Consider the following 25,131-nt stretch of genomic DNA (forward strand, 5'->3'; position numbering starts at 1 on the left):
CAGATAAAATAGAAATATATTATTATAAATAATATAAGATATAAGTTGTATGAAAAGAAGGGATAAAATGGTAAATAAACATGAAACGCGTTTGGCATTCGTATGTTCTGGTGAATCTAACAGGGAAGCGTGTTCATCGTGCGTTGGAAATACCGCCCTTTTTCCGTTTCTCTCTCTCAAACTGTTTCTTTCCCTTTTCATTATTTATTTAACTATTAAATAATATATATATATTATATTCTATTGCTTTTGCATTCAGTGAGGTGAAAGGAAGGAAGGGCATAAAATCAAAATGAAACGTTGAATTTTAAAATCTGATAATGGTAACAGTAATATATAGGATTTGCATTAACGTATTCTTCTTCGAAGGGGAAGAAGAAGACGAAGAAGAGAAGGGTTGCATTGCAACCGTATTCTGTTAAGCTCCAAAATCCAATTCCGTCTCTAACCTAACTTCCTCTCAGGTTTCATGCCAATTCCTCTCTCTTTCGTTTTCGTCCCATTCATCGTCTTGCCTAGATCTATTGTTTCTTATCTCTCTCATCAATTCTATTTCTTCATCGTTCATCGTATCTCTAGATTCCTCCATCCTAAGCTGCATTTTCAATCACTGACTGAAACGTTTTTTCATTTATCTCAATTTTCAATATTAGGTTGCCGCAATACTCAATTCGGTTTGGAATATTAAGGCCGCACCGTGCGTGCGTACACGCCATAGAATTTCGTTTTATTTTCGTTCTTAATCGAGCAATTAGTTTGTGAGTTGTTTCGGAATTTAATATCGCTTCCACTTTTTGCTCTTTGTTTATGTTATATGATTAGGAATAATGTGAAATGCTGTAAGAATATGTATCCTGATTTTTCATTTAGTTAGCAAGTTGAAGTTGAAGGGTGCTATTTTATAGTTCTCAATTCGTGTTTCTTAAAACTGCATCAAGCTAGTGAACCCCACTCTGGATTAATATATTTTGTATTTTTCTGCATTGCCACTAGTCAATCACGCTTTGCTGCCATATTTACTATTTTTTTTTTTTTAATGTTCTGTCTATAATTCTTGTTGTCAGTATTTTTTTTAAATGTATCTATGACAATGTGTGACAGTGTGTCATGAATGATCAGGTTTTATGTTTGACGGAAGAGTTCAGTTGAATGAGTTTAACCATGATAGATTTAGGGATTTCATTTCTGAGGTTGATCACGAGCCCTGATGCTTCCAGTTTATCTATTCTTGGATGGCTCATCACTGGATCATTTGGACTGATGGCAGTCATATACGCTGTTCTTAAGTGGCAGCGTAGGTCCTCGTTGAATTGGATTAAAGCTGCAGCAAGAGAAAAGAAGAAAGTTTGGAAAAAGTTTAAAGTACCATTGTCTGATCATTCTTGGGTTGAAGATTTCACTTACAGAGAACAGCCATCCACTTGTTGTTTCTGCTTGACTTCCCTTTGGCCTTCTCAAAATCTAGGTACAACAGCCTCACCACACACACCTCTCCATCGTTGCTCTGTTTGTGGTGTCGCTGCTCATTTCCTTTGTTCACAGTTTGCAGCAAAGGATTGCAAACGTGTGGCTCAGGCTGGTTTTGGCGATATTCGACACCACTGGTCAGAAAGATGGGTTAATGTGTATGAAAATCACGAGATGTCTGCCTTCTGTTTTTACTGTGACGAGGCATGCGGTGTTCCCTTTGTTAAAGCTTCTCCCACATGGCATTGCCAGTGGTGTCAGCGCCTCATTCATGTTAAATGTCATAACAAATTGACTAGAGATTCTGGTGACTTTTGTGATTTGGGTCCCTTGAGGCGATTTATCCTTTCTCCTCTTTGTGTCAAAGAAGTTGATGAAGATCAAAAAGGAGGACGGCTAAGTTCTATTATAAGCTCTTCTGTTAATGGCCAGATTAGAAAGCGACGCAATCGCAATAAACAGGGAGGTGGTTACAATGCTAATGGTAAGTTACGTGGTTCCTCAGTTACTGATGCAACGCTTTTCGAATATGTGTTGAATGGTCTCAGCTGGAATAAGTCCAGTAGTGAAAAGTTTTCTGATCAATTAAGTGGGAGTAGAGTATTAGGAAACGAGTTAACTTCTACCCATACCCACATCAAGAAATACACACTGGTTGATTTGCCACAAGATGCAACCCCACTTTTGATCTTCATAAATGCCAGGAGTGGTGGTCAGCTTGGGCCTTCTCTTCATAGGAGATTGAATATGCTATTAAATCCTGTTCAGGTGATTACTTTGACTTTGATAAACAATTTTTTTTTTTACTTGTTATTTAAGTAATGACATCTGTTGTTAAGCATATTGGAGATATATATTTTAGATATTTTTCAGAGTCATGTTGGATCATGACTTTTGAGTTTGTTTGATTAGTAGTTATATTTAGTGAGGATTTTATGTCAAGATTCCTTTAATTCTACTTTTGCTCTCTCCTTCATACTGCTGTCCAACAGTGTTATGTTATCCTGATTCAAATTTTGAAAAAGGAATATTTTTTCATATATTTTCTTAAAATAGAAAATTATAACACTATCACATAATGCGTGAAATCTAGGACCTGCTGGCTTAACCTTGTATGATTTGGATTCATCATCCTTATTCCTGAAAATGCAAAATACTCCTCCAAATTTAACTCAATACTGTGAAAAATTCCTTTTATTTTCTTGAAGCAAGGGGAACATTTTTTTTAAAGTGTTGCAAAGTCACCTTAATTATGGTCACTCTTAGATCACCTTAATTACGACCTCTTTAGGGGTTGCTTTAATTGTTGCCGTTAGGGTGGTGGTTTAGTCCTACATTGACTAGAGATATAGCTGAAATAAAAAATTATAAAGCTTGCACAGTCCTCACCTTAAGCTGGTTTGAGTTGGGTGACGCCTTAAGTCCAAATTCTAAAATTAGTAGAGTATATTTTAAATCCATTGTTAGGCTACCTGCATTTGCCACATTCAAGGCCAGTAACCCTGGGTGTGAGTGGGAGTGTCGGACAATGTGGTCACCCCTAGTTGTGGTCTCTTTGGGGATTGTCTTAATTGCAGCATTAAGGGTAGTGGATTAGTCCTATATTGACTTGAGGTATATGACTTAATAGAACTTATAAAGCTAGGGCAATCTTCACCTTCCAAATAGGTTCTGTAGGTTCATTATTAACCATTGATACCAATTGCAAATTGCGTAGTCTTTAATATTTCTCCTGACTATTTACCTTGTGCCTTATTGAATCCATATATTACCAGTTAAGGAGATTTTCTAGGCAGGTTATTTACTCTTTCTTAAAACTAAGGACAAGTTAATAAAAGAAAATGAAAATTGGTTCTTATGCAGTTAAAAGAAAAAGTCAACACATTATGTTTATTGTATTGTTATCTTTCAATTTTTGCACCAAAAAGAACTTTTGGTTGATTCCTCTCTTAGAAATTCTTATGATTTTATAGTGGACTTTGTATGCAAATACAGATTTATATTTAATTGAATCTTCCTAAAAAAAATTAGGAGCAAGTTATCTATGAAAAATACTTTTTCCTTTCTTCTATAAACTAGCATTACTTGTCTAGATATAGATAGTGTTTTTAAATTGATATCAGTCTCACTGGACATTTTGTGGTTTGATGATTTTACTGTAGATATTTGAATTGAGTGCTTCTCAGGGCCCTGAAGTGGGCCTGGAATTCTTCAAAAGTGTAAGATATTTTAGAGTACTGGTATGTGGTGGGGATGGCACGGTTGCATGGGTCCTTGATGCTATAGAAAGACGCAGTTATGAGTCACCTCCACCTGTGGCAATTCTTCCCCTTGGCACTGGAAATGATTTGTCCAGGGTACTGAATTGGGGAAGAGGCTTCTCTACCCTTGATGGAGAAGGTGGATTGACCATGCTTTTGCATGACATGGGCAATGCAGCAGTCACTATGTTAGATCGCTGGAAAGTTAAAATCTCAGAAGAAAGCTCTGAAGGAAAATCAAATAAAGTGAAAACTAAATCCATGATGAACTATCTAGGTAATTCACTGAACAACCACCACCTAAGATTGTTTCTTAAGAGTTGCTAACATCTACAACCTGCGTTTGTAGGCATTGGATGTGATGCAAAGGTTGCATATAAATTTCATGTTAATCGACAAATAAGTCCTGAAAAGTTTTCTAGTCAGGTGGGATTCTCTCTTCCTCTATGTATATCATTGTAAAATATTCATTTTTGTTGGTCCATGTCAATTGTCTAGTTTTCTTAAATTTCTTTCAATGTATGTACATTCTTTAAACTACTATTGAAAGACTGAGCAATATTAATTAAAATCTATGCTGCTGTTACGTGCTTATAGGCCTTATTCTAAATCGGTTTGCACTAGGTCTATACATATAGTTGAATGAAATAGGAACCTATTATTGATTATTTTAATGTTTATTTTACTATACCTTATACATGTTTACGGCTCTTCTCAGTTAAAGAGCTTTGGTTATTTTTTTGAGTTCTCTTATCTATGGTATTTAACTTGTTTACAATTCATACAATGCTTCCTTACCTAATACTTGGGTTTCTTAATCTCCAATGATTATTCAATTACTAGTTTTTGAATAAATTGCGATATGCGAAAGAGGGAGCAAGAGATATTATGGACAGAACTTGTGCTGACTTGCCATGGCAAGTATGGCTTGAAGTTGACGGGAGAGACATTGAGATTCCCAAGGTTAAATACTGATTATTATTTTCACATAAGAAATTTATTTTATGAATATTCTGTACTCTAAATTTACATGTAAAACATTTAGTTGTTTCTTTCATACAACAGGATTCTGAGGGCTTAATTGTGCTCAATATCGGGAGCTATATGGGTGGAGTAGATCTTTGGCAAAATGGTTATGAGCATGATGATGATTTTAGTCTGCAATCCATGCATGATAAAATGCTGGAGGTGGTATGTGTATGTGGAGCATGGCACCTGGGAAAACTTCAGGTACGTGAATTTATAATTTTGTTACTTTAAATTTTTCTACTGCACTACTGGTTTAAAACAAAATGAACAAAATATATTTACCTTGGGTTTGAACCAAGAACTTTAAAATTTGGGGATTTTGATATGCTTGAAATTGAATTACTTTGATCTAAATTCCCTACATTTTCAAAATGTTTTATTTGGATAAATCAATTCAAACTTTTAAATATCAAATTATCAGTTTGGGTAGGTATTTTAAATTTTACCATACCCAATAGACACACGACAATTTGGTCGAGACAGCCCAGAGTAGTGAAGAGTCACAAACGTGAGAGGAGAAAGCATGAAGTATTTAAATTTTTTCCTTTGAAATTCTATAATTCTAAGTAATTAAATTACTCATCAATTTTTAGAATTTCAATGTCCTTTAGTTTTTTTTTTCATATAAACAACATTTCATAAAACATTTCAAATTCTCTATAAATGAATTATCATATAAAAGTTCTCCGTCTAAACATACTATTAAGAAAGCTTTTGAGGTATTCTTTATCTTTTAATGATATAATTATGTATGTGCTATAGTCATAAACAAAGTAATTACTGAAAATGCCAAACTGATCCAAATTTTAACATTCTAAAAAGTGAAAGGTATACACGGGTTTTGATCATTCCCATCACTTAACTAATGGTTAGGTCTAAATTCTACAATGGATACTTTCTATCATGATTTCATTTCATTTCATTTTGTATGCTTACTCTTTGTTGGACTCCCTGGAATCAAAATAAGCCTAAGCCCCGAACAGTAGAGGTAGCCCCGGCTAAGATTGAAATCATAGAGGATGCCAGAAAGAATTTAAACAATTACGAAAATTCTTCCGCCACTGAATATTCCACCCTCCTAAAAGCTTCATTACATTATTCGGTGCCTAAAACTTTCACATTCCTCTCCCTCACATTTAATCCACCTTCTGGTGGTAGGTAATGTCCAAATATCTCCACCCTTTCCTCCGCCCTTTTCATTTCACTAGCTGTCTAACTTGTTAAAAACCTCTTCCTTTTTATGCTGCTCCCCGCCTCCTCCCTTCACACACACACCGCCGACTTTTACGGGGCCCATATTTTTCAATTGTAGATTAAACAACCGTTAAGGCTCAGTAAACCGTTAAAGTAATAGAAGTTTTGCATTCATGTTATGTATAGCATCTTTCTCGATTTGAAAATCTTACTTTTCTATATAGCATACTTGTTAGATTTTAAGTTTGACCCAATGTCAATAAATAATAGGACAAAACTTACATGTAGTAACTATTGTACTGTTGATACTAGCTTCCCATGATATTTAGAGTTTCACTTTGGTAATATATAATGCATTTAATAAGATGCAAATTATCAAAGTAAAAGTCTAAATCTGATTAGAGAACAACACTAATAGTATCTAAGGTATTATATGTAAGTTTTGTCCCAAATAATATGCCATCAATTACGTGAGTCAACTGCATGAAATTGATCCAGCTTATGCTTTCATCTTGAGTTTGAGCTTCAAGTATACAAGTGCGTTAAATATTTAATTAAGCTTTTTGTTACTTACGTAGTCCTATTCGGCTGAAGCAGGATTGTCCCTTGTAGAAGATACCTGTAGTCCAAAAAACTGTTTTTACCGTTAGGATCTTATAATAAGGACTTCTCATACTATTATGGCAAAAAAAAAAAAAAACAATAAAAAATTATTATATATTTTAAACCTTGTTTGTTGAAATGACTACTCTAGATATCGTAGAAAACCTTTTGCAAAACAGATTAATTTATTTGTACATTTATTTCACTTGTATCTTTTATTGCAATGCATATGGAACAGATAAAAGAAAAAAAAAATCTAGCTAAATTGAATTTTAGTCCACATTTAATACCTAATTTACGATATTAGTCTCTATTTTCCCCCTGCAATCTTAGTTTCCTGATTTTAGAAAATCTTCAATTTTGATAACATATTTAATTATACATACATTTTATTTATTTTAACATTTTAATAAATTAAATCATATCATGATGGTATTATCTTAAATAAATATATTAGATCTAGGGTTCAATTAGATTAAAATAAAAGAAATAAAACGTATTTAAAATTATGGAAGACCAAAATGTATGAATTGGTAATTAAAGGGAGAAAATACTGTATCTAAGTTTTATGCAATTCCAATTTAGCCTAAACTTCAAAATTAATGGTAAATTAGTAATATGTATATTTTGTTTACTGTATAGGTTGGACTTTCACAAGCAAGAAGGCTTGCACAAGGTAAAGTCATCACGATACACTGTTCCAGTCCTTTCCCGGTTCAAATTGATGGGGAGCCATTTATCCTACAACCAGGATTCTTAGAAATTACTCATCGCGGACAGGTAACGGCATGCTTTCATATTTTTGTGGTAAATAACTCTCATTTTCTACTCAATGGTACATTATTGTATGCAGTTTAAGCAAAATACGTTCTTATCCATATGGGTCTAGAATGTATTTTCCATCTAATTACGTAAGTTACAATTGCTCTCAAAAGCTGTGTACATACATCTTCTGGGTTTAAAACAGTGATATCTCATCCAGATAGAATTATGGTTTGTGTTATATTCACATGTAAGGGGAAGGGGGGACTGTCCGTCCCTGTTGCAATAATTAAAAATGGTTTGTATTATATTCACATGATGGGGTAATGTCTGAAAAGCCGAAGAGATTTTCTATTATTCAATACCTTTTCCCCTCCAACTAGATTTTTCCTGATCTCAATTTTCCCTTGTTGATTAGAAAGGAATAAATATCGTAGACTTTAACTAGTGGAAGACTGGATGGGTGTTGGCGATTAAGCTGAATTTAGGGATAGGCAAAAAATAATACCTTTTGTTCACGTTTTTGGGTAAACGTATTTTAAAGAAATGATTAGTTATTTTTAGTGATCTCTTCAAATTTGAGCTTTAGAAAATGTGGACAGTTCAGTTCACTAGAATTCTGAATACATGAGGGTCCTATGTTGTAAATTCAGGCATTCATGATGAGGAAGACTTCAGAAGATGAGCCTAAGGGAAGAGCAGCTGCAATTATGACAGAGGTATTACTAGACGCCGAGTGCAAGGGAATTATTAATGCATCTCAGAAGAAAGTTCTTCTCCAGGATGTGGCCATTAATCTTTCATAAAAAGATCCATCTCTGGCTTAGCACGCATTATACATAGTTGCCCATATGGGTTTTTGACTTTTTGCCTTCTAATCCTTTTTATAGGACCATTTTTGGTAATATATTGGAAATAGAGACAGAAAGATTAGCTCCACTAAGTGGCAAATTTAGTAAGAGTGAAAAATGTGCGGCGGCATCATTTAGGTTTCCGTTTACTGTTTGCGTTGCGTCTAACACCCCAAGCTGTGTGTATATTGTAACCCAGCAAAATATCATTTCATGAAATCCTTGTATTTGTACTATGTTACCATTGTGTAATGAGATTTTTTCTGAACATTTTCTGCCAGTGTTCATAGTGGATTTTGATATTCAAATTCTTCCAAGAATTAAAAAAAAAATGTTTAGTTAAATATATTTTAGATGTAGCCTAACAAATATAGGGATGACAAACGATTATGATTTATTGGATTTGTTCATGTTTCGACATGGATTTGAATCCATTTATTTACAAGATTTGGCCATTAAAATAAACGGCCATGCATGATTGTGGTAAATCACCATAAACAATTTGAATTTGAATTAGAAAAAAAAATGAATTTAAATATTTAGTTATTTTGTAGGTTAAAAATAATTGAGGAACAAAAAAATGTTTTAAAATTATGTAATTTGAATTGTTTGATAGAAAATAAAAATAGTATTGTGGATTTTTTTTATTCTTTCATATTTCTTCTTCAATCATGCTCTTCCTCTCCCTGCTCTGTATCAAACAAAGTGAGAGAAAAATTGTTGATAAACTAATAAGTTGTATACATTTTTATTACCTATATTGTCAGCAGTGTGACAGTATACCTATTATTTTTTCTACTATGCAAGTAGCACCAATCACGTATAGTTGTCCATCACAATTAATTTGACAAGCTGGTGAGGGGAGACAGAGGCATGTACAAACGGAGAGGTTTTTCGAATTCTTTATTGGATGCTTCTTTTGTAGGCCATGATGAACTAAGCATCAACATTTCTCTTTCATTTTTCTCCATCTTTTAGGCAAACTGTTTACTATGTCTCATGCTACCCTCAAACTCCTACCATTCATACCACCTAACACCTTTATTATTCTTGGAATTATTCATCTAACTAATCACATTTATAACCTTACCCTAACTTCTACACATTTCTCTAATTTCAAAACCTCTATTAGACTGAATTAGACTTGTCAACAAAATCAATTATTATAATGACTGAAAATAAAATTATATATAGTTTTATATTATAATGAAAATGTTACTTTAACAAATTCATCCGTTTACAACTTTCCAATTTAATTTCAAGAAATTATGATAGTTTGTTAATTTTGACAATAATAATTTTGAAAGTTATTATAATTATCTGAAACTGAATGACAATGTAAAAGTATTTTATACTTTCAACTATTAAACTCTAAGAATCTATAGCCTTTTATATAGTGTATCTTAGAAACCGTTTGATCTATTGTACACTTCGATTAAATAAATTCATTTAGGTTTGTAAAATAAACAATTAGTTTCTATTTGATGTGTATAACATTCTTCATATGATGATAATTCTACTTTTGAAGACTAGTTTCTACCAAGTCTCCAGTGAGATATACTTATACAAATTGAATTGAGATTAGTAAAATTAAATGATACTAACTAATTTTTAATTAGTGTAAAATTAACTATTTTTTTTTATTTAGAAGAATAAAAGGCAAAATGAATATTGAAATATAATTACTGCGTAAAAAATACGCTGGTAAGCCACACAGAATACCAGAGAGATTGTTAAGGACTTAAGGAGGATTTGAGATGAGAATGAATTATACACACATATTATATTATATTATGTATATGTATATATGTATGCATGTATATGTATGTATAGATCATGCATGATGTTTGATCTTTGGATGAGGTTTTGGATGAGTGAGCAAGCAACTTGCAGAAGTGGTGTTAAGCTTATGTCAACCTTTATTGGATTAAGACATATGCAATCGGTTAAAAACAAAACGAATATGAAGACATATATGGCCACTCTCTAGTACTATATTTCCTTTTCCAATCCTCCCTGAGAGATTGCATTATCTCTTTGTCCCTTTCCTTTCATTGGTTTTTCCTTACCAAACAAATCATGGCCCAAATCATTTTGTCTCTCTCTTTTCCCTTTCTACCTATGCTACCAAATACAAGAACAAAGGAAACTTGGGAGTACAAAAACCACGAGTTCAAAAAGAGATGGCTAAAAAAATATTGATGCAATTTTATTTGAGGGTTTAAACTTGAACAAAACCAAATATGTACACTGTGGAAGAATAGAAGGTCATTTAGGTACCCTCAGATTACCCCACATTTCAAATGAAATGATTCAGCAGCCAAATAATGAACACATATGAACACTGTATTTCATTATCAGAAAAAATACTTTTGACACTCTCAATATAATAATATATATTAAGATTTTAAATTAAAAAGTAGAATGTTTTTGTTTTTAGTGATATCAAATGAATGTATTTTTATATTTTTTATTATTTTAACTTTTTTTATTCTGGACATCGAGCTGCTGACTGAATAGTAGTATATAGTTGCAGTTGGATGCATCATATAAGTACACATGAAAACAAAAGCTATTAGGTAGTAACAGTTCTTACATAATTGTAAATGGTATTTTGAAAAAATGAACTTTATCACTATATTATTGTGAAGTAAACCAAGATTAAACAGATTAATTTGAATTTGTTTTGAAGATTTTGTTGCTTGGTGGGTGACAGTAGAAAAGGTGGGAGATAGCAGAAACGATAATAAATCAACAATGAAGTTGTGTCGACAATAAAGGAGTGCAATTGTTTCACTTCTTTAAAGAGACCAAGTTTGTCATGAAACGGTCCCCGAGTTGCTGTGTCTTTCTCTTAGTTTCATTTCCCAAGAAACATCAGATACTCTACATTTACTCTCTCTCTCTCCAAATGCTTTTCAATTTCAAATGCTAAAAGATCTCATCTCACTATTACTACAGTGAGTACACCAAAAGGCTTATGAACCTGATATTGCTGATCCAACCTTTTCCGGAGATGGTTTCTGAATTTTCAACAGCTTTAGAAGCTCCATAAATACATTACACTAAAACACACATATCAGAGTCTTAATAATAGAATAGAAGAGAAGTTGTATTTTCTCTTTCTCTTTCTTCCAGGTTTAGTTTGCATCAGCTTAGTTATGCATGCAGCTAGATACACACATCTGGGTCGTCATGATCATGGAAGCTGGCATGGTGTGGTCATAGATCATAATCATATATCTGTTCTCTACCTAGCTAGCAAGAGTCACAGACTCAGACACATAGAATCCCTAGCTTGCTAGCTTCTCCTGATTCTCACTTCTTCTCGTTAACTGTTCCAGCACTTCTCTTCTCTTCTTTCATTCATTACTCTTTCACATTTAGCATATGCTTCTCAGCAACTTTCAGCGGCTAGTGAGTGCATGCCTTCAACACTCGTCACTGTCATTTCACTACACAACAAAACTATAATAAATTCAACACTGCATCATGTTTCATAAGCTCACATCACACACATTAATATATTTAGACTGGTGAGTATTCATTTGAAGGAGTACACATGCATATCATAAGTGTTATGATTAAATTTAATAGCTTATTAAATATCTATTTATTACTTGCTTTACTGGGTAACTGTTAATTTACCTGAAGTACATTCATTCAGATGTTGATGAAAATGATGGCAAGCCTTTTTCCCAAGTAAATTATGAAGTTGCCTTCCCTATAATTTTCACCGGCCTGAAAACAGGTTAATTGACAAAAAGCTGAAACATTATTCAAATCTGAAAGGACTTCAGAAGAGGGATGCTATGTTTTGAAACTCTAGAAAGACCTAAGATGTGTAGTAGCTAGTTGCAGATAAAGAATTTCACATCTGATAGGTTTTCACTGTTGATGCTTTCATTCACCTTTCTTGTCCACGTGAAATAAACATTCCCGCAGGTGTGAGGGCCTTGGATTAGCCAACTTATTTGTTAATATATTCTTAGTATCTTATCTCTCTCAAATGTTAATATAGAATTAGTATACCAGAAAACTAGACAAATTTTGCTTTGCCTCTCTCTGTGAGTGAACGTGAGAGAGAGAAAATAGACAAAAACAACAAGTCCATTTGAACAGGTAACCATTTATTTTAAAAAAATATTACTATTCCCTAAGATGAATACAGATTTTCAAATACGGATTGATTCTTCATAGATACAAAATGCTTTCAAATTAAATACGAGCCCAGTTAGACAACAATCTGAACAGAAGCAAACTCAAAAGTTGTTTTTTAAGCCATGAAAGTAAACAAATTGGTTAACCCATCACAGAAGTTCTAGCTTGATTTGGAAGAAGCCAACATATATTCACATACTTGACAAAAACTAAGGTAACGAAAAATACAACCTTTATAAAGATATTTACAGGTAAAACAAAAGAAGATGGGTAGTGAGTTGAAAATTCTGATCCTGCAAAAACAAGCTGTAAAGGGGCATTATTGATTGTTACAATTTGAGAGAAAGATGAAAGAAGAAAGAAAGAGAAAGGCTTACCATGGGGGCATGCAAAATATGAAGATTACGAGAAAGAAAATAGCAAAAGTTGGGTGGGGGGAATGAAGCCTGGTCCGAGAATCATTTTGGTGTTAGAGGGTAAATTTCCATTGGAAACTTTGGGTGAAAGAGTTTATCTGAGAACTCTCCTCCTCCATGACCTCGAGCCAGACAACATTCCTCTCAACCTCACCTTTGCAAGGAATGAACAAGATATGAGGAAGTTGGAAAAGAAAACAGCACCTAGGTAGCTATATTCATATGATGTGTTTGAAGAAGTTGATGATTAGAAAGTAGAAACTGATCCATGAAGGAAGTACTTTGAGGGGAATGAAGCCTGGTCCGAAGCCTTATAGTTCCATCCACTGTGAACCTCCTTTGTGAAAAGCCTCGAGCCAGCCAACATTCCCCTCAATACCAACCCATCTCAACGCGTTTCCTTCTTTCTCCCTCAAAACCCTAACCCACATATACCTTCTTATATAAGAGAAGAGAAGAGAGAGAAACCAAGCACTGACTCACACCACACTAATGCTGCTTTTTGCTCACCCATTCAGATGTTCCAAAATTAGCTTATGCAAAACGGCACTTAAACTAACTACTCACCTGTAACATAACAATAACATAACAACAAACCATCGTACTACGTTTCTTAACTCAACACCACAAAACACGCACAAATTCTTCCAACAAATAACGTCCAAGTGATTTCGATCTGTTTCATGTTACGAGATTTACTCAAAATTTACCAAATTCAGTTACCTAACGAAAATTCATCCACATTTCATTACAGCTAGCTACCACTTCTTCTCACCTTTGTAACAATGCTATAATTATAAATAATAAATAATGACATGACACTAAATTTGATTCTGAATTAATAATGTTTTAGTAAGTTTTTGAATGAAAAGATTGTTATGGGAATGACCTGATGGTGCCGGTCAACCAACCGACCTGTTACCTGCTACCAACAGTTGGTGGTATAGTCAAACACAGAGAAGAAGACAAAATGAGTATTTAAAATACACTTGACACGAGACAACTATGTCTTTAATGCGATTCTTTCATCATTGCCTTATTATTTTTAGCCTTTTGTTATCCCTACTTTCAAACTCCTCTGTACTATACGTTACCCGCACGGCCACATCATATCACAATCACACACTCTTCCTTTCTTTTTCACTTTTCTTTCCCTCTCTCTAATTACCCTCCATTAACATCTCCACACTCTCTTCTTAATTTCAACATTCACTATAAAATCATTACCAAACACACCTTCAATTTCAAACACCTACAGTCAAACTCTGCCTCAGAAGTTTTTTCATCCTACCTGTATGGTCTACTTCAGCTAGAGAAAATAGTCTCAGCCTTTTGTTCTACACCAGTCTCGTCAATTATTGGACTCAGTAGAACAAAATTCCGAGTCTCCAATTCTCTTATCATTATGAATATTTTTAAAAATCATGACTCATACACTCGAAGTAATGGTATATATGTGAGCATAGTGGAAAAATAAGGATTTATAAGTGTGCCATGTTCACTTGCATTGGAATGTTTGCAATGGCATGTGAGAAAGGTAACTATGCAAAAAAATATAGTTTATTAATTTGAGTAGAGAAAATATATACTTGAGCCAGTGGGTGTTTGAATATGAAATAAAAGTGGTAATATGTATATGATTTACAGTAGCAGATTTAAAAGTATCATAAAGAGGGCCAGATATGCACTTCTGACTCAAACCAGTGTCATGTCTAATGTCTAGCTTCTTATAGGTCATCTCATTTACAGTTTCAAGAAACTATAACGATCCATCAACTGAGTTGTAAATGTGGTCTTAATACCTCTCATATTACTTATCTTTCAAATTTTATCATTCCTTTCGTGTAAGCTACCATATGCATGTATTTTGTTCAAAATCTGTAATATCATTTCTGTATAAATATATGCAAGGGTGTTCAATACAACCCTCTATTTGTTCCTTCTTAAATATATATAATTTTATTTAACATTGTGAAAATTCCTGTGAGTTTAAATTTTAGTCAACATTCAACCATCAAGTGTAAAAGTTAAACTGAACATTATTTTATGTGATTTTCCAATATTTTTGTAAATTGGGACTTATTACCTACTCGATAACTAGGTAATATATTTTTAATATCTAGATTTATATAAATATTTGATTAGATTGTAGCGTAAGGTCTTATTTTATTTTATTTTTATTTTTTATAAGATTTGTGTCACTCCTAAAATAATTCATATTTATTTATTTTTACTGATAAAAAAATTTAAAGTAATTTCTTAGTTTTTCTCTCATTTTCAAGTTGATTACAGTGAGTATCATATTTGGAAGATATTCAAGATGAGAGTGTAGGAAGTATTTATATCAAGAAAATTAAATTGGAGGACATAGATTTGACTTCGTGAGATTTTTCATTGAGAACAACATTGTTGAACTTGAAAGAATATGATAAATATAACAGGACACTTATTTCACTTGCCAATCACAACCAAGAATCCCTTATTACTAATACATCTATTACATGTAAACTGATATTTGCACCATATACTCAATCCCCTCTGCCTCATTTTTAGTTTTATATTTAATTCATTATATGTAGCTGTTTTGGTTTGTTGTATAAGAGTTTGATTACTCCTAGAATATGATCCATGTTTGTATAAAAAAAATCTGTATAGCCATATAATATTTTTTTTTTTTTTTTACTAATTCTAATTTAGAGATGTGTAACGATGTGAGATAATGGATTTGGAATGATTTGAGAGTAAAGAATGAAAAAAGTAAGGTGGTTTGGATTGATGTATGTTATATTAGATTTGTGAGTAAAATTTATTGAACATTGTAAGTGATAATATCGTAGTAAGATAATTTTAAATTTTTATAAAATGTTTAAAATGTAAATTTACAAATTTACCTTTATCAAAGAAAATATTTGAATAATGAATTTAATAAATTATGTCCAGTACCATTAAATAATTATTTTAAGAAAAAAAAAACAAGTTATTTTTAACATTACAAATTTACTCTTCTATTTAAAAAAAATTGAAAAATTAATTTGTTTGATTTATTTGTAGATTAAAATTGTTTTTAATTAAAGTATTATTTTACATACTGACTAAGAATTAGTTTTATAAAAAATACGAATTATTGTCCAAACATATTATGATTGTCACAAAAATTATTTAAAATCTTATTTAAATAAAAATCTAAAATATATAAATTTTTTAAAATATTCAAAATTCTAAATAAATACAAATCTTAAATATTAATGTCTTATTTAACTAACAATCTAAAATATATATAAAATATTCAAAATCTTAAATATTCAAAATCCTAAATAAATATAAATCTTAAATATTTAATATCTTATTTAAATAAAAATCTAAAATATATATTTTTAAAAAATATTTAAAATCCTAAATAAATACAATATTTAGTATTCTATTTAAATAAAAATATGAAATATATAAATTTTCTAAAATATTCAAAATCTTAAATAAATACAAATTCTAAATAATTAATGTTCAATTTAAATAAAAATATAAAATATAAATTTTTTAAAATATTAAAAATTCTAAATAAATACAAATATGAAATATTTAATATCCTATTTAAATAAAAATTTAAAATATATAAAATTTATAAAATATTCAAAATTCTAAATAAATACAAATTTAAATATTCAATGTTCTATTTAAATAAAAATCTGAAATATATAAAATTTATAAAATATTTTAAATCTTAAAGTATTCATATATGCATATGGAAGAACAATAACTAAATAGCAAAATACATTTAATACAACAACACGTCTAACAAATTTCAATTAACACTTAATGGATTATCAAAAATAAACACCAACACCAATAACAAGAACATAAACATTAAAGAACAAAAGCCAACAACCAACACAACAATTTTAAAGAAACTAAAACAAAAGCTAATAAATATAAACCAAATCAATTGTGCATAAATAATAAAGCACAATTATTAATTGATTAAAATTTTTAAAACTTTGAATAATTGATTATGTATAAGTGATCAAAATATGAGGCTAATTAATTATCCATGCAACAAAATACACCAGATAATATGCATTACAAAAATATTGCTAATAGATTATCTTCCATATTAAAAGTCCTCCATAATCGATTATCACCTAAAAAATAATCTTAATTGATTTTTCTTCAACATATGATTGATATAATCATTTATCAATCACTACAAACGGTTTCTTTGATGTCAAGTACATAAGTTGTCTCAAACAAACTAGGGACTCAACAAACCTATCAAACCAACTGGATAAGGCACAAACGAATTGGATTCCCTTTTGCATGCATTTGTGCCTCAATGCTTTTCCACATGCAACTATAGTGTAACCTTGAAGTATTGTTGTTCTGATAATATTAAAGTCCCATAGCACACCAAGTTTTACATGTTTTTTGTTTGTATTAGTGTTGTTATTTTTTCCCCATATCTAATTTTCCCTCCATGTTACAGGATTAGTATACATTCACGACTATTAATGGTGTTTTTTCTTTAGCATACTCACATATAAAACCCTTACCAGTATATACCAGTTATATACTTGTCATAGTTGAAAACCTCTTTATGTCACATTGTTAAAAGTACCTCTGACAAGAAAAACTTGATTTAGCTTCCAAATTTTTGCGTGGGTCATTTGCGGACGCTACTCTCGTCGGCCAATTTATTTAAAGAATTTTGTAAAGGAAGTTTTAAAACACACGATTGGTCCTAACATTATTAGTCGTTGGTCTGCCAAAAATAAGGTGGGGGCGAACTTATCGATTGTGAATTTTTGGACTTCAAATCTTGGCCATGTGAAGCTTTTGCATCTACATTTACAATATCAACTTTTTCTTTTAACTTTTAAAGTCTAAACTGCACAGAAGAATAGTAGAAGGAGAATATTACAAAGGATAGGGTATTTTGGCATTTTAAGAGAATTATTACTACCTCCAAATACCTTGCATTTTGCATTTAGGTTTTATAAACTTGTGTATATAGGTTGAGAGACCAATATATAATTTTTTTTACCAATAAAAAAATTGAAGATTTTATTACATAATATCACAATTTTATTATACTATAATAACAGCAATGATAATAATAATAATGATGCTATTAGAGATTGTTTGGGAAAACTTATTTAAATTTATAAAAATAACTTGTAATTCTAATGATTTTTTAAAACAGATTTCACATTAGATACTATACTATAAAAAATAAGTTACGGTTAATTTACAACTTAATATTTAAGTGATAAAATTTTATTAAATAGTCATTTAATTGAGTTATTTGTCAAAATATAAGTAAATATAATAATATTTTCCTATTTAACACTTGTACTACCAAAAATTATAATGGAATATGTGTTTATAACAGTGTTAAAATTTGATTCCGTTACTCACACAAATGTTAGACTTATTTACTATTCAGAAAAAGAGAGTCAAGCACAAAACTTAATTTAGTATGGTGACAACAGGGTAATTTTCTAGAAACGTTAATAAAGTATAGTAAAACGTTAGTTGAAAGTTATCTTTAAAACACTAGCTAATTAACTCATTATAACGTGAAAATTTATTCTTCTTGCATACAAGGGCTTCTAACTAAATATATTCCTTTACTTTTTTTTCAAAAATTAAATTAAATTTTATTAACCTGTTAATTTATCATTCTTATGGTATGTATTAACTTTATTTATAAAATTTTAGCATAATTTGATATTTCATTAATAAATTGATGTAATTGAAGATTGACAAAAATAAAATAATGTTAGGATTTATCTCATACTATATAGCACATAATCACTAAGTTAATATCAAAGTCCGTGAAATTTATTTGTGACGAACAATTTAAGTTCATAGTATTTTTTTTTTAATTATTTTACAAAAACATTATAGTTGGAGTACCCTAATGCTTCCATCTATATGATTTTTTATTTCTGATTAAAAAATTAAGTTGAAGAATTCACAAATATAAATTTTTATAAATATATCACAGTGTACATACATAGTGTAGGAATTGTGAGGTCTAGAGAAAAAAGATTAGAAATAAGTATATAAATTATGGTATATGTTTTTGTGATAATGATAATAATATAAAGTATAGAAATAGCATGTCCGTAGGAGTAGACGTAGGTAGTTTGAGTAGGTAGAGCAATTTGATGTAATTCATTGAATTGAATTGATGCAGCGGTGTATGTTATTTTTGTCTTACTAATCGATGTGATAAGGCAGGGCCGTTTGAGATTTGATGGGATCTTAATGCAAGATTGCAGGAGAGAGTGAAGAAGAAGAAGAAGAAGAAGAGATAGTAATTTAGTTGCAGTGATGCAGAAGAAGAAGAAGAAGAAGCAGTTGAGAAGAAGATGTAACACCAGAAAAGAAAGTGGAAGGTGTGGAAGCATGTGGCATGGAACCCTTGTCTCGCCATCTATGTGAATGAATGAAAGAAAGAAAGAGCGTGGAATGGAAGGTGAATGACAATGCAAATGCACATGCATGAGACATGCATGCAGTTGCTAATTACGTATTATAATAATAATAATAATAATGAATGAATGAAGGAGGGTTGTGTTGCGTGAAAGACGTCATGGGAAAGACGGCGAATAGGGAATGCGTGAATGAGAACCGTTGAAAGATGTGATTGGAGGGTGAGAAAGAAGAGGGGACATGTCGGTGTCAGCGGGAGCGTAGGATGGGGAGAACCCGAGTAACGAGGAGGAAATCAAGAGAAACACAACAATAACTCCAACCCTAGCTACTATTACCAACACCAACACACAAAACCCTTCTTCACCATTATACTATTATTATTGTTATTGTTATCAGTACAACAACACACACCAACATCCGCATTTAATCCTCTTCACCTGGACCACTCACTCTTCCCTTCCATCCACAACTCTTTTTCTTTAACAAAATCTCCAATGGCTAAAACAACTTTAACTACACTTAAAGATCAAGCAAAAAAATTAATATCAACCATAAATATATCAAGAAATGTTGTACTCTCTTTCATGAAAATGAATTCAAACTCTTAACCACTTGTTTGACAAATTAGGACATGTGGGACGCGTATTTGTTTTAAAAGAATTTGAAAAGTGTTTGTGTTAATAAATAATAAAAAGAGATTGTAAATTTGATTAGGTATTTGGTGTGGAAGAGGAGAGAAAGTAATTTATTTATAGTAAATGAAGAGTCAAAGGCGTGTGCGTGGAATGGACGGGTGAGATTCTCCGAGCATGGTACGCTGCAGGCATGACCATGTGATAGCAATAAATGCTGGCTGGTACGGCGGAGAGTGGGTCCCATGGCGGGGGGACAATAGCACGTGGTGGCAATTGAAGACACGGCTCACGTGGGGGACCACCAATGGTGAGCAGATACACACATACATAGATACATGTTTGGTTACTGTTCCAATTGGGACCACCATTTTTCAATTATGGGGTCATCATAATGCTCATCACTGCTGTTGTGTATGTTACTGTTGTTATGTTAAGCATCTTCAACACCCTGTAGTCTTCTCCACTGTAGCTACCTTCTCTCTCTCTCTCTTTCTCTATGCGCATTTCTCGGGCCCTCCCCTAATTCACATATCGCCTGCATGTCCCCTGCACTGCACAGCATCAATGGATCCATCTCATCTCATCTCACTCCACTATGGTGAACCCTAATTCTACAATCAAGTGCAAATTGCAGTTTTTCATTTGACTTTGTTATGGTGCATTGTGAAAGGAAGAAGAAGATAAAAAAAAGTTTGATGAAAGAGGGTGGGAAAAACGTGAGTGGATGAGGTTTGAGAGTCTCAATTGTCGAGCCATAAGCTGAACAGGAAAGCTATGTCCCAATGTTTTGACTAATCAGCGCAGACATTTATTACCCTCCACTTTATATATCAAGATCCGTGCATGTCAAGCGCGCGGGGGAATCCAAAGATCCATCTTTCTCATTTCAACAACTTCAAATCAAACCCAAAAGCTTTATGTTTTAAAGGACACTTAATACTACCAACTAATTAATGGACCACTGGAATGCTCAATCAAATTCACACTTCCATTTTCCTTTTCATAAATGCAGCGCCATGGTAGGTCTTCTTGGTGGAGATACCAAACGCAAACAACCACGTCTGTTTAATTTCTGACCAATCTCACTCCTTAATATTAATATTCCTCACTCCCATCTTTTTCTTAGACAAACCAAAAACATCAACTGGAATTCCAATTTCATATAATAATACTACCCACTGCCGTACCAACTTTCTGCTACTCCTAAATGCTTCTTCATCTTTATATATATGGATCTTCATTGCAAAACCATTACATCAATCACAAAATTCATACAAAAAAGAAGAAGATATATTTAAAACATCAGCACGTAGGGTGACAATTAACAACATGTAGGTTCATATAATTGCGCCTGCTTCTGCAATTTACTACTACCACCTGGTTAACTTTCTCGGGGAACAAAGAGAATGACAAATCACATTAGCTTTGTTTGTGTAATGCATAACTTCAAAACCCCACACAAAAAAAGGACCTTGAGAGGGGCATTGAGGTGGAAGGAAGAGAGAATTATTAGGAGAACAAAAATGAATGTAATAGATATAGGGTGGTAAAAAAAAATGGCATATATGAAGAAAATAGCATTTAAGGAAATGGATGTATGGAAATAGATATTCAAATAAAATAAAACTATTTTTTTATCAGCAGAAAGCCACCAAATTGGTATAGTAGCAAATTTTAAAGGCAAGGGCACTACATGATGAGAATTTTTTTATATTTTTTATGAAACTTTTTCAGCCAATGTTTTTTAAAGGAGTTATAAAGAATAAATTTGCATAGTTTTTTTGTAAATTTTATAAAGTGTAAGAAAATATTAATATTTAATTAAAAATTGATAAAGAGAGAACATGAAGCAAAGTTTATATATGGGTGAAATGGTTTTAGGGTATTAGGCTATAGTTGGTTCATTTGGTTGAACTTAGTGAGTGGGAGTTACACTACTCGATGAAGCAAAAGCCTATCTCTAAAGTTTTCTTTCTTTTTTGGGGTTTTTGATTGGACACTTTCAGCTTTCTACGTTCTGAATAAGCAAGGCACCAAGTTTACGTCAATGCATGACATTAGCTTAACAGTCAAGTCTCTGAACTCATTTAATTAACAGTCAAATCTGTGAACTCATTTAATTAACAGTCATATCTTCAACAACTCACCTACAAACACAAACAACATTCCGATTCATTTAGTTTCAATTAGTATAAATTTTCTTTTTTTTCTACACTTCAACTTTATTCATTTTGATTCCTACACTATTTTAATCCCTTTTCATTTTTGTAGATATAAATTTTAACCTATTTTAATTCCTACTATAAATAAAGAAATTAAAAATGGTATACATATAAATGAATATTGATTAAAAGACATGATTTTAAAATGTGAGACTAAAGGTAACTTTGATTCACTGGAATTCATTTTGACACAACTTCTTAACAATGAAATTATATGATGTTAATAAATTTTTTCAAAAACAACATCATTGTAGTGAGAAGGGAGAAAAAATTGTCCCATTTTATGTAAAAATTCCTTAATGAAATCATACACTAAAGCAGTTAATATAGTTAAAAGGTGGAAGGCAATAGATGTACCTTAAATTAGAAGCAAAGAGGCATACCAAACATAGACATGTTTTGAGTGCAAAATAGATACTTAAACCTATAAGCTTCATGTCGACCAACAGGATTCATGAGTAGCAGACATTTGTTCTCTTTTTCATCTTTCAGTTTGTGCTTCTGTCATGCTAATCAAGTACAACTAAAAGTTTTGACTATGAATTTGACAATTACATTAAATCATGATGGAAAAATAATCAATGACCTCAGAAAATGGGATCACAACGTTTTCTGAGTTGTTTTGACAATAAATTCTGCATTATCTTCATAGAACAATAGGTTGTATTAAAGAATAACTTCCTTCCCCGAGAAAATCCATTATTTCTTTAGGATAACTTCATAAAGTTCATATAATTTTTTTAGAAATCCGATACTTGAGTAATTTTAATAAACTGATAATCTTCATGAATTAATTAAAACTAACTTAGAATGAAGAACAAATGGAGCAAATAAAACAATCTTCCCTGCTTATTTAATTATTATTATATAAAAAGAGTGGAAACACAGAGACAGTGTTGTACATCCATTTTTTAAAGGCCAAAAAACAGTCAACAAAATTTAAAACATATTTTCCATAACAGCAATCATAAGAAACAGTTACGAAAAGTAAACCATAAAAAATATGTACTGGTCATCGAGACGCATCTTTGTTAAATATAAGTTTTATCCATATTTGTATGCATATGAAATTGACGGGAATAGTGTAGAAAATATATGATTAAAAAATAAATTTAGATTAAAAAAATTAAAGAAGTTGATGTTTCAAAAATATATTGGCAGTTTCTTCATGCACCCCACAATATTTTGCAAAGATAAACCTATCCCTAATATTTTCAAAAAATCCTAAAATGCACACAACACCCACACTTTACTCATTATTCTTCCTTTGCACACATATACTGCACACAGACGGACTGCATTGCTCTCTCAACGGCGATACTACTCCATTTCTTGACACAGAAAAGCGTTTCTCTTGGTGGTGATCGGTGGTGTCTTCTGCGACTTGGTGATGGTTCTCTATTTAGAGAAAAAGGTAAGTAAATTTTTTTTTAGTTTATGAATCTATAGTTTCGTTTTTATTGAGAATTTTCGTTTTTGCAATATATATGTTGTAATTACAAACAATGCATTCCGCTAGGTTTACAAAAACATAAAATCCACACTTTTTTTTGTCTTCCAAAATATTGAATCCACAATCTTTCAGATTGGTGCACCTATAAATCTTTCAGATTTGTGTATTTTGTGTTTCCACCATACACTTAGAAAAAAAAATCTTTCAGATTTGTGGGTCCATATGTTTCCTAATTTCAGAATCTGTAATGCAAAAAATTAATTTCAAAATCACAAATTCGTAATTTAAAAAATGTAGGTGCCTTTTTTAAATAAAAGGTGAAGACTAATTCTGGAATTTTAAAAATTATGGGAGTGTGGAAGAAAAAGTAGGGATGCAGGAAGAAACTCCCAGATATATATCAAAAGATGAACCTGAAAGAACATCCATAGGCCAGTTAGCCCATAATATAGTCTCAGGCCTTTTCTAATAAAAAGAATAAGACAAATTCTTCTTACACCCAACCTTTTTCAAGCTGCACCCTACATATTTTAAAATTTTTGAAAAGATCTTTTATTCTAGAAATAAAAATCCAGAATTAAAAATAATACATATTAGAAAAGAAGATTTCAAAGAGATTATTGTGTTCTGGAAATAAAAATTCAAAATATAATTCAAAAATAGAAACCCTATTCTGAAAAAACATTCCACAATATAAAAAATTTGTTTTGAAAAAAAAATCCGAAAACATATTTCAGAAAAGAGGGTCCGGATTGTACTTTTTTTTACTCCCACTTTATTTAAAGGCATTTTCGTCGTTTTACACTGAAATTGGATACAGTGATATGGTGCAGGAAGTAGTTACCAAAGAATAGCCCAACGTTGCCTATGAGATGACCCAGTACTCAAAGAAAAAAGCTGGCCCAGCAAGCGTTTATTGTGTTCTTTCCATTTTACTTAACTTCTTGTTGAGAATGAAGTGAGTTGAACACGTCTATTTAACATTTCGAAACATATTTGAAAATGAGTAGCCATATTTAATCAACTCAGTTTTAAAAAATGTAATTTAATTCTTATAAGTTTTATTTAAAAAAATCTATTTTAATTTCAATTCATACCGTTTTGAAGTTCTTTAGTTTATATAAATAATATTTTTAACTTGTATAGCTTTAATCCTCTAAAATGACACGAATTAAAAGGTATTAAAAATATATGTGTATATAAAGAAGAGATAAGTAATTTTGTTTATAATAATGGGGGAGAAATGAAGAATGTGAGAATGAAGGGAGATGTTGATGGATAATTTGAAAACATCGAACTTAACTCAACTTTATAAAATTATTGATAAAGTGAAGTTTACATTTATTTATATATTACAAAATATTTTTATATTTAGTTGATTTGAGATCTTCAATATAGTTCTTCACGTTATTGGTAGTCCGATGATGGATGACTTAATAAGATCTACAAACTTTCACTAAAATAGATTATAAATAACTCTGGTACTGAAGTCTAACTCAATTTTATAAAATCGACTTATAAAATAAAATTTACATTCACTATACTACAATATATCTTTATCTTTTATCGATATGGAATGTTGAACCTATTTCAAGAAAGTTAAGAGTTCCATTGGCACATGGAAGACCCTCTTTCTCACGAA

General features: G+C 31.4%; 1 protein-coding gene and 1 long non-coding RNA gene across 25 annotated transcripts; one reads left to right on the plus strand and one right to left on the minus strand.

Moving 5' to 3' along the window:
- The first annotated feature begins 93 nt into the window (after positions 1–93).
- Positions 94–8,447, plus strand: DGK2 (diacylglycerol kinase 2). Of its 14 annotated transcripts, none has more exons than XM_068614551.2 (9): positions 94–464; positions 654–758; positions 1,120–2,235; positions 3,630–4,005; positions 4,078–4,154; positions 4,572–4,691; positions 4,794–4,958; positions 7,197–7,334; positions 7,970–8,447. In XM_068614551.2, exons 3-9 carry the CDS (start codon positions 1,150–1,152, stop codon positions 8,120–8,122), a joined length of 2,115 nt encoding a protein of 704 aa, XP_068470652.1. In that variant the 5' UTR covers positions 94–464; positions 654–758; positions 1,120–1,149; the 3' UTR covers positions 8,123–8,447. The 14 variants fall into 14 exon arrangements, 7 of the variants coding, with proteins under 7 accessions (XP_068470652.1, XP_068470654.1, XP_068470651.1 ...); XM_068614550.2 differs by having other exon boundaries at positions 130–464; positions 1,102–2,235; XM_090299010.1 differs by lacking the exon at positions 654–758 and having other exon boundaries at positions 132–464; positions 1,120–1,465; positions 1,543–2,235.
- Positions 8,448–10,930: 2,483 nt separating this feature from the next.
- LOC137812525 (uncharacterized) lies at positions 10,931–13,269 on the minus strand. 11 transcript variants are annotated; one of them, XR_016518829.1, is made up of 4 exons: positions 12,706–13,166; positions 12,560–12,634; positions 11,816–11,908; positions 10,931–11,622 (listed from the first exon to the last, which is right to left on the minus strand). It is a non-coding gene; the product is annotated as an uncharacterized LOC137812525 (long non-coding RNA). The 11 variants fall into 11 exon arrangements; XR_016518837.1 differs by having other exon boundaries at positions 12,578–12,621; positions 12,949–13,158; XR_016518834.1 differs by having other exon boundaries at positions 12,560–12,621; positions 12,949–13,158.
- Positions 13,270–25,131: the final 11,862 nt, after the last annotated feature.

Source organism: Phaseolus vulgaris, chromosome 2 (genome assembly GCF_051622355.1).
Source record: "Phaseolus vulgaris cultivar YP4 chromosome 2, ASM5162235v1, whole genome shotgun sequence".
Lineage (NCBI taxonomy): Eukaryota > Viridiplantae > Streptophyta > Magnoliopsida > Fabales > Fabaceae > Phaseolus > Phaseolus vulgaris.